The sequence below is a fragment of the Blennius ocellaris genome (genome assembly GCF_963422515.1).
Source record: "Blennius ocellaris genome assembly, chromosome: 14".
NCBI lineage: Eukaryota > Metazoa > Chordata > Actinopteri > Blenniiformes > Blenniidae > Blennius > Blennius ocellaris.
Genome location: NC_137663.1, coordinates 21,679,429 through 21,689,552, shown reverse-complemented (window position 1 = coordinate 21,689,552; position 10,124 = coordinate 21,679,429). Strand labels below are relative to the sequence as shown.

Here is a 10,124-nt window from a genome sequence, read left to right as displayed (position 1 = left end):
TAGTTAGTCATTTTCCCTTTAGTCACTGAATTTCAGCACACGCTCTGTGGCGTTCAATCAGAGCAGGAGCAACAAGCAAGCGGCTAGTTTGCCAGATAAAAACTGTAATAAACCAGCTCTGAGGCAGTAAAGCAGATAACTCGGCCTCATTATCTACAGTGGCAGTTTTAAGCAATTTTGCTTTATTTACACTGAGCGGTTTAGATGATAGTGTACTGGGGACAGAGAAGTACTTGAGTGGAGAGTGCAAAATAAAATGTGTCTTTACATTGGTATTTATTGAAAGGTTATAGAATAAGTATGAGTACAATCGTGTGTTTGAAACTGTTACGAGAGAGAACATTCATTTTCAGCTTCTATATATAATTGCTATTTTTACACCGAGGATAACAGTTACAAACGTTGTGCATCACAGCACTTTGATACAATAGTTACAAGAGCTGCTTGCAGATCTCCTCAGACTTTTTTCGGCACATGAGCCAAACTTACTAAAGCATTTGGCTCTGCTTTCCATTAGCATTTGTTTGAAATGTAAAAAGAACTCGCAGGTTCAATTACGAGATTTGTTCTTATTGGTTTCCAGCCAGGTCGGGGATACACCATGTTCCCTACTCAGGGCTTAATAAAGTTCTTCAGATCTCGACATGGTGATGCCACACATTTCCACCATCAAAGGTCTATAAAAAGTCGTGCTTCCATTTTTTGTCTATATACACCCAAAGACAGCAATGTAACCTGTTATGCCTTAATTGTGCCTTGATGCAGCTGATCACTGCTGGATCGTCATTATCGAGTCTCAGACGTACACAGTGATGGCCGTGAGAAATGTGGTTGTGCATGCATGACACAGTGAAGTTGTGGATCATTTTCCCATGGAGGGAGGAGTGTGAGCTCATCAGGCTTCCCTCCCTCTCCCTGGCTGGAAGCCATCTTCCCTCAGGTAGGCGAATACACAGCGTCAGAATGGCAAACAAAATGAAAGTTGCTTAGCGTTTAGTGCCACCTTGTGGTGATCAGTGAGAACTTGCTCGAGGGTGTAGAGGAGACTGGAACGAATGGCCCTGTTCTCTATAAATGCTCGATCATAAAACCCCATCCTGTACTGTGGGGATACACGGTTCTTTGACACAGTAAAGCTGTTGTATCTGTAGCTGTGTCATTTTTCACTATCCTGGAAGATTTTCACCTGAGCTCACCTTCTTTCCTGCTGGTGTTTTTACAGCCAAGTCGGTCCTCACTTCCTCAGTGTGTGTGTGTCTTCTGAGGTTATGCTGTTAGCCGCTCTCCTCTCATTTTGCCTGCCATTCTCTCATCATTACTCTCGTTTCCCTCAGGCCAGATCATTAAACCAAGACTGGGATTTCACTTCTAAAAGTGGTCAAAATCTGTTTGATCCGAGTCTGCTACCCATCTTCAAAAACACATAATTACTTGTTTTCTCCCACGACTCAAAGGCAAAAGCACAACTTCAATGAAATATAAACTTTATATATAGTTACTTCTCTTCACAGCTCGTCTCCTTTCTTCTAGAATGTCAAAAGGCTCCCGAAATGTCAGATCACAATAAATCAACGATGCATTGTGAAATAGACAAATCTACTGCACGTCAATCACGTCAGCAAAGGCTCCATTTATTATAACAGCACGAGTTTGTACAATAGTGATGCGTGCATGGATTTCCTTCTAATAAAAACATGCATCAGACGTTAATAGGTGACTTTAAATTGCCTTCTCCAGTATGTACACTCATATTCAATCAGATCTAGTATATGTAGTATGAAACAGATTAGCATCATTTTATTCTACATAGTGGAATCATATCTACTAGATTAACAAAGCTACATAATTCCTGATAAAGTTGTCACCGAAAAAGGTTTTGAGATGAAGCCAGGGAAAGACTTGAGAAGTCAAATTGGTTTCATTTTAAAGGGTCCTTTAGATATAAAAATATTTAAGCACACCATAGATCGGTAACCTGCTGCTCTGGAGCCACGTGTGAAACTTCATAAATGCAACATAAAATGTATTTTAAATCAATTGTACATTATGAAAATTTAGAAGCAGTGTTGCCACACTTTAAAGTTTTAACATGTTTTGCAACTCCAGGTAAATTTGATTTGGTGGAAAAACACCAAAATATCTCATTTGGTCATAAAGGTTGCAGGCTCCTGCCTGAGACACATTTCAACCATCTGAAATTACCAGTGAGGTTTTTTTCTTTGAAAATAAAATATACGCACAACTGTATAATCAATTTGAATGAAGCAGGTTGAGGAATGATGCTAGAAAATAAGCCATTATTACCTCAAATTAATTTGCGAGGTCATAAGTTAAACCATTCTGTATTGATGTAGTCCTACACACAAGAATGAAAACAAAAGCCAGAAATGTTTAGTCCTTTTAACTTTATTATTGTTTCACATAACAAAACTCAAACCCATTGGAAAAATTTAACACTGTATTTCTCCTGAAAACTGGGTACAATCACTAGAAACTGTAGGGAAAGATGTCAAACAGATTCACTATATTTAATTTAATTCAGTAATTAAGATCAGAACCAAAGCAGAGGCCATGAGAACCGATGCCCATTTGACAACGTGGAATGATCTGCTCAATGTCGCCTCATGAAAACAGACTTTACATGAGACATGTAACTTGATGCAAATTCCTTCATGCGTATGCAGTCACTCAAAGTAACCTTTGGCCTGCGGGCTGGTCAGGAGCTTTAACACAGCTTGTTGCTTCCTACCAAACAGGTCAGGTTTTTCTGGACGGTTAAAACACTAAGTATGAGAGACACGTTTGGAATTGTGATGCAAGGGTTAAAACAATCTCACGATTATGGGGCTGGGAATCTCACATCAGCAAAAACATTCAAAAAACACGAGCTGTGTTTTCAAAAAAGTGCCATGTGTTTGTTTAATTGAAGGTAGAATACCAATGATGGTGAAATAGCTGCTCTACCAAACCTGGAAAACCATGTGAACTTTATCAGAATGAGTCTGTTGAAGCTGCTGGAGAAACTTGATGTGTTGCATTTTTTGCATCAAAGCGATCGACGATGTTAACTATGTATTCATTGATGAGCCCAAATCAAACTTTACAGTATATATAGTTAAAAAAAACAAAAAAAAAACAAAAATTACTCCATTATCTGATGTCAATCTTGCAAGAATTATATACACATTTACAAACAATGGATATTTGTAATTTGGTTCAATCAGGATTGATCGACTCAAATGACTCAAAGTTTGACCGTCCCAACGGGAGACTGATGATGTGAACAGACAGCTCACCACCCATCACTGCCTCTCAGCTCTGTTCATCCAGAAAAGACAGGCCGAGTTAGACTAGAGGTGACGTAAAGACAAGTGTGAGGCACTAAGTTTGGTTTCAGAGGGTTCGAGAGGTGCTATGGACACAAGCGAGTTGTAAAAAATAGATAAAATGACCAGAGTCGAGAGTTATTTTGCATCTTTCAGAGCTTGTCTCCACTTCCAAAGGTCAGCAATGTCCTGGAGACAAGAAACAAAGATAATGTTATTCATTTTGTGACTGGGAGGGTCCAAAAACAAAGAATAATCCCACCCCCATGCATATTTTATATTAAATACTACAAAGCAACATGTGCATCAAAATATGCAAGACTTCAAAACTCAATTTTGTCCTCTAGGGGGCAGTGGTGGGACACTGCAGGTTTCAGTCCCTTCTGGCTTTTAAGATGTTTGCTGCTTCTCTGCTTTTCCTGTTTTACTTCACTACTTCTGAGTGGAAGCTGGAGCCATTAGAGCACTTTCATGTGGTGGAAAAAGGGTATTACAAGCTGTGACAATTGAGTTGATCATGTAGGATCAATGTGACAAAAGTCAGCTCACTCTGATTTGATTTTAGAACTATTTAACTATGTTAGGAGATTACTGACATGGAAAGCCACTGTTATGCCTCAGGGACCCGAGAACGCCGATCATCCACACGAGGCAGCGTTTTAGAAGGCCGAACCTTTTTCTTTAAACTAAAGACCACATTTATTACAATGACCAGTTAAAAATAGCAGAAACTCTCTGGTTTTTACATTTAAGTGTAGAAATCACAAAGCATACCTTGGGATCAGCCACTTTATGACAGTTCTTGATGAAGTTCTCAAACTTGGCTTGGACTTTGGGCATTTGCACACCCTGTAAAAAAAACAAACAAAGACAATTATACCCAATGATAAAATTTGACATCTCGTTTACCTTAAATCACAAAAATATCCCCCTTTAGTAGTAATTGAATGAATAGCATGAGACACTCACCTTGTTCATTGCCTCTGCAAGTTTGATCTTAATCTCGGGAACTTTCAGTGGGGTTTTAGGAGACTTGTCACCTTTTCCTTTGGGTGTCTTCTGTTGCTAAGAGTACAAGTAACAGAAACAATGAGTAAAGTGGCTCTCAAAGAACTTCCCGTCACTCAGACTTGTTGGAGAGCAGCTGCTACCTGTTTGGGGGCCGGAGTGTTGGATGAAGGGCTTTTGCCATTCTGAGCCGGGGCCTTCTGTTTGCTTGGTGTCGGTTTGGCCTGAAACGCACAAACACACGCAGCCATTAGTAACAGCTTTATAACCCTAATTTGTGACCCAGGAAAACTGAGTTCAACTTGCCTTGACAGGTGATTCTTCTGCCTCGCTCTCCTCTTCATCATCCTCTTCATCACTGAAAAATGCAGAAAAGGCACTCAGGATTATAATTTCACAACAACAGAAAGAAGAATTGAGGCAACGTCAAGTGATGTTATCGAATACTTTCAACACAACAGTGCCGATGCTGGGCGAAATGCTCGTTAAAAACTGAACATGATTGGTGCTTTCAGTTATTAATGCTTTTAAATGAATATTCTTTGCTCAGCAATGGAGCCAAAGGATTTGTTATAAACATCTTCCCAGTGCCAAAGAACCTTGGCAGACAAAAGTACAACTCTCACACATGGGCCAAGTCCATTTCACTGACTGCAAAGTTGTTGTTTTTTCCAGAAGCCAATATAATCACGTTGGGAGGGGGGCACATTAACACTTTGGCCAACTTTGACTTCAATTCAATCATTTCCCATCTTTAACAACTATGTGCCTTTGTCATGAACTACACACACAATTACCTTGAGATTTAATATTACCATCACACTGAATCTTCACTCTACTTCAGAAATGCCTATTTTTTTCCTCAAATGTATGGTGGCGATTAACTGCATCATATCATTTCTCTGAAAAAAAAAAAAAAAAAAAGCAACATTTTTCCCCCCTTTAAAATCCACTGCTATACAAATTGTTTTGTAATGGTTGGTCAGATCCATGGGTTGTAATGCCTCAAACTTTGTTTTCTCAACAGTTTAAAGCCCATCAGATTTGTTTATTTTGTAAAAAGATTGCTGCCCAAACGGTGTAGCTGCATTTCAGATTACTGCAGGATGAAGATCTCTGCACAAACATCCTTCACATGCTTCCCAATTAGTGTCGTCATATTTCTGACATGACGAGGTCCAAGTTTGACCGTGAAGATTCACAAAAAAAACAAGGAATCAACATCGGTTTCCCACACAGAGGCACGGAGACAGATGCTGACTTTTCAGTCACCATTCTTTATTTGAACTCAAAACATACACCCTGCTGCACAGTGTGTGTGTTTATCCTGCCAGTCACCTTGTGATCCTCCTCCAAGTAAATACATTTTTACACGAGTTCAGTGCCCAAAAAATGAATCCAGAAAACAGGAAACATTTAGCGCTCCAAGCTTAATATATTCCATTAACACGGGAAAGACATCACCTTTAACAAAGAAGATCATCTTTGAAACCCATCGCCTTCGGGGAAAACTCAAGATAACGGGACAACTGGATAAACTACAAGCACCAATTAAAAGTTAACTTTCAGGGTGTAAACTGAATTTTTGGAGCATCAATGGACCGACACAGGGGAGAAGTACTTGCAGTCAAACCATTTCCATACAATATGGAACATTTAACAGCCACCAAATCAATTGTACTTCACACTTTCACACAATGAGACTGTGGTCCATGTGTGCCGGCAGCAATGTCAGAAGCAGGTTCATTTCTCAGCAGGGCAGTGACCCAAACTCACCGTCACACTGCTCGATTACTGATTTCCCCACAGTCACAACAAAACTCCAATATAGGTTGTTTTTTTTAATCCTACATTTATGACAAACTGGCTGATTTATCAGTGACTGACAGACACATGGTCTGAACTGTGAACTCACTCATCATCATCATCATCATCCTCGTCGTCGTCATCATCATCCTCGTCATCGACTGCCAGTTTAATTTTTTTCTGTACAAGAAATGAAAAGTAGGTTAGACCCATTCAACTGACAGTCCCAGCTTCAACTGGGGGGTGGGGTTCCACTAACCTGACTCTTGGCTGCAGGAGAGGAAGCAAGTCTTTTCTTTGAAACTCCCTTGGTAACTTCTTCTTCTTCTTCCTCCTCCTCCTCTTCCTCTTCATCAAAAGTGTCATCGCTCTCCATCACTTTTGAAAGACAAAGAGGAAAACATTAAAGCAGGCTCTTCAGAAGCGGAATCGGAAATACAGTTTATATAAACTTGTTGTTTTGAGCCCAAAAGTCAATCATTCGTTGATTGAACTGATCAAAACCTCTCATATCCAGATTTTCATTAGAAATGGTACTCACTGACAAGATGCTGGCCGCTGATATGGATCGGACCTGAGCCGGCCTTCAAACGGAAAACTGCTGGCGGGGTGATTGTGAATCCACCGAGACACACCTGCAACAAACACACAATCAAGCAAGAGCCTCATATGATCTCACAGACAAGACCGTGCACAGAGCAGATGGGAGACAAGCGCAACTATGTGCATGGATAACAAAACGACAGGCACTCACGCTTGGCAGGGTAGAGGGCTTGAGTGAAACCAATGCCGCTTTGACCGTCTGACCCTCGGTGTCTGTCCCTTCCACCTCCACCATGTGAAGCTCATCTTTAGTACCGGGGTCCACACAGGCCTGCAGGAGCAACAACAACTTACACTTAGCCTAAATTCATTTAAGATAAATCTCTTGAGTAGGTGTGGGCTATTAAAAATGCTTTCTGCCAGACTTCATTTGTGTAAACCTTAAAAAAAGAAGAATTGAATAACTGACAAAAGCACAATAACCAACTTCTGTCAGAGCTAACAGTTTGTATGTTAGCTCTGAGTCATACCATTGTGTGACAACTTCCACATAGGTCAAAACAATTGTATTGATAAGATGTATCAAAGGTATATTGCAGACCGACGTTTACATTAATCAAACCATGCAAGAACATACGCAACAGCAATACAAACCAATCAATTGTCAATATAAAATCTTAACTGTCACACACAACAAATAATTTTTCTCATTGGTGTCATAGGGCGGAACTACAGGATGAAGGAAATGCATCATTTATACTTTTAGTTGACATTGTTCCATTTGACCAGTGGGTATGCATATACTTTAATCCATCATATTTTCTTGAAAAGGGTCAATTATGCCAATATAGGCAGTTTTAATCCTATTGTCTCCCATGTAAACCATGTCCACTTTTGTCTAATAAAGAAAGAAACCCTCTTAACACAAGCTGTCGCACAGGATATCATTAAATATTTGACTGCAGTATGGGGGACTCACCATTCTCAGGTCGAGCTGATGCTCAAACTCATCATCATCAGGATTGAACACCACTTCCTTTCCAGCCTCCAGCACACAGCCTGGGGACAAGATTGTAATTGAAACCAACGTATCACCACAAAGGCACAAACTTCTATTAATACAGGCTAGTTTGAGTTCAGGAAAACGCAAATTCTTTGTGGACCACCCAGGAGGAAGACCACAAGGAGAAAAAAAAATGCTGTATTTGAGGTCAGCACAAGGGGGAGCTACGTGTAAAGATGAAACTCCACAATGCATGAGCAAAAAAAAAAAAAAAAAGACCAAAAAAAAGCCCCAACCCATGTGAAGAATTAATTTAATCTTGTGTAAACGTTAGGTAGTGCACACATAGCCACAAATAATTTCTCTTTTGTCATTTTAGACATACCTAAGCAGAAATCGGTAAATAGAAATTGCATAACATAAAGTTCACTTAAGAGTTTTTGTCAGATTACACACGTTTCGACTGGGGGTGGGGGTCTTGTATTAATTTCCATTAATTTGTACAGATCATACGTGCACGAAACCATCTCCTATTACAGTTTAAATGTTTCCAACATGGCCAAGATAACTTCTGCAGTACGTTCTGAAATCTAATGGGGGACTTCGGTTCCCACAATCGGGGTCATTTTAGGTGAGAGGGGAAAACCTACACATGCTCCCTGGATGAGAGACGCAAATATGGATGGGTTGGTTGAGGAGTTACGATTAAAGTTATTCATTTAATTGATCGATAGTGTGTCATCAGAGCTCAATCTAATTAGCTGACCTACATATTGAGAGCTGAAGCGTGGAGGAAAGCAGCATGGCGCACATGTGACTGAACCCACGCTGCCTTTACTGCCAAAGAAAAACGGAGGCACGTTACAGATTAATATACGTATGCGACTTTACTGCGGTGTAGATACTGAGGCAAGAGTGGTTTCGAGCTCTCCTGGAGAGAAAAATGAGGGATTACGCACACTTTCGTTATAAAGAGAGGGTCGCCATGTTGGAGCACGTGTACGGCCACCTGGTCTGAGGCGGTTATTCCAACTCCTTAAAGATTCACATTTCAAAACCAACGTAAAACCAACAACACATTTTATAATAAATGACGCATAAAATGGTCAGAATAACGGGTTTTCGTGGGCCACGTCAGGCTGAGCGTATGGACATGGTCGTTTGTAAGCTTTGATGGTAGTAAAAAGACAAACACAACAGATATATTTCCTGCCGTCAGTGAACACACAGAATATGAAAAACGAATAAGCTCACCGTAGAGGAAAGTCTGCGGGGCCAGTGGTTCCTCGTTCATGCCGTTCATTTTTCCCAGAGGCGAGATGCTACTTACAGCAGGAGAGGAAATACGACTGAAGCTAAACGCTAAAGAGCAGCAACTAACGTGCGTCGTCGCGTCCACTCTTCTTCTGCGCCTTCAATACGCACACGGTCACAGCGACACCTACATGACAAATGCCTTTATAACACACAGCGCAGCACACCGCCACCCACCAACTGGTGCTGCTGCTTCCATTGAAATAATAATAATAATAACAATAACAATAACAACAACAATAATAATAACAATAATAATAATAATAATAATTTAAGCAATTTAAGTATGGCGAGGGGGCTCATGCTCCCACACTTTGAGAAGTGCTTCTTCCAGGAACCATGTGGTTGGTTAATTTCTTCTGGGCATTGTAGAAGGGTACAGAAAGTGATGTGAAGGTTTTACTTTGTTGCTTGAATGAAAAATGTGAAGAGAATTATTTGTAATTGTAAAGGTGACTTTACGAAAGTGGAAAGAAGCTATCGTTGACAAATGGCTGCAGGCAATTTGGATCTCAATAAAAGTAACTGCACTTTTTAGTGTACAACAGCTGATCTCAAATGGTCAGGATATTAGGGGTATGGCAGTAATAACCATGAGAAAATGAGTCACGGGGCCATGATATATGATTTTCATACTCATTAATCAGTGGTTCCTAATAATGTGTCCTTCATGCATGTTTCTCCTCGAATCCACCACCAGAAATGTAGCCAATGCATAATTTGTATCAGGACCAAACACAGAATTAAAAGCACACTAGTGTAAAATAAAACACTGTTCCAGTTGAAGAATTTACATATTTATTGTTATGGCTTAAATCTAATCGTCTGCTTGTGAAATTGACTATCTCCACTCGCTCCAAAACCAAAGATACCATATACTGGAGGCTGTGACGTTACCCTGATGTAGCACACAAGCAGAGAGCAGCCCCACTGACTGCAAAAAGAAAAATGATTAATATTTTAGTGCTTCAACTACTATAGCCTGTGCATTTTCTATTATGGTGGAGCTTTCAACCTCAGCCTGACTCACAGAACACCATCAGCAGGAATTACTTTAATCTGTCTGCAGCATGCACGTCAGAGTGACATCACAGCCCCCCCAAGCCCCCAGTTTGGATGACGGG

At 40.3% G+C, this 10,124-nt stretch overlaps 1 protein-coding gene across 2 annotated transcripts; it reads right to left on the bottom strand.

The window, feature by feature from the left end:
* Window positions 1–2,390: 2,390 nt before the first annotated feature.
* On the bottom strand, window positions 2,391–9,081 carry npm1a (nucleophosmin 1a). 2 transcript variants are annotated; one of them, XM_080509177.1, is made up of 11 exons: window positions 8,941–9,081; window positions 7,663–7,742; window positions 6,895–7,014; window positions 6,682–6,775; window positions 6,400–6,518; window positions 6,250–6,320; window positions 4,641–4,692; window positions 4,478–4,558; window positions 4,296–4,391; window positions 4,101–4,175; window positions 2,391–3,515 (listed from the first exon to the last, which is right to left on the bottom strand). In XM_080509177.1, exons 1-11 carry the CDS (start codon window positions 8,987–8,989, stop codon window positions 3,465–3,467), a joined length of 888 nt encoding a protein of 295 aa, XP_080365303.1. In that variant the 5' UTR covers window positions 8,990–9,081; the 3' UTR covers window positions 2,391–3,464. The 2 variants fall into 2 exon arrangements, with proteins under 2 accessions (XP_080365303.1, XP_080365304.1); XM_080509178.1 differs by having other exon boundaries at window positions 4,296–4,385.
* Between the last annotated feature and the right edge of the window lie 1,043 nt (window positions 9,082–10,124).

Excerpts from the sequence above, each read along its gene's own strand:
- npm1a (XM_080509177.1), bottom strand. The coding sequence starts at position 8,989 with ATGAACGGCATGAACGAGGAACCACTGGCCCCGCAGACTTTCCTCTAC. Across the intron at positions 6,519-6,681 it reads CAGCGGCCAGCATCTTGTCA|TGATGGAGAGCGATGACACT; the intron begins GTGAGTACCATT and ends GTCTTTCAAAAG. Across the intron at positions 4,559-4,640 it reads CAGAAGAATCACCTGTCAAG|GCCAAACCGACACCAAGCAA; the intron begins GCAAGTTGAACT and ends TGTGCGTTTCAG.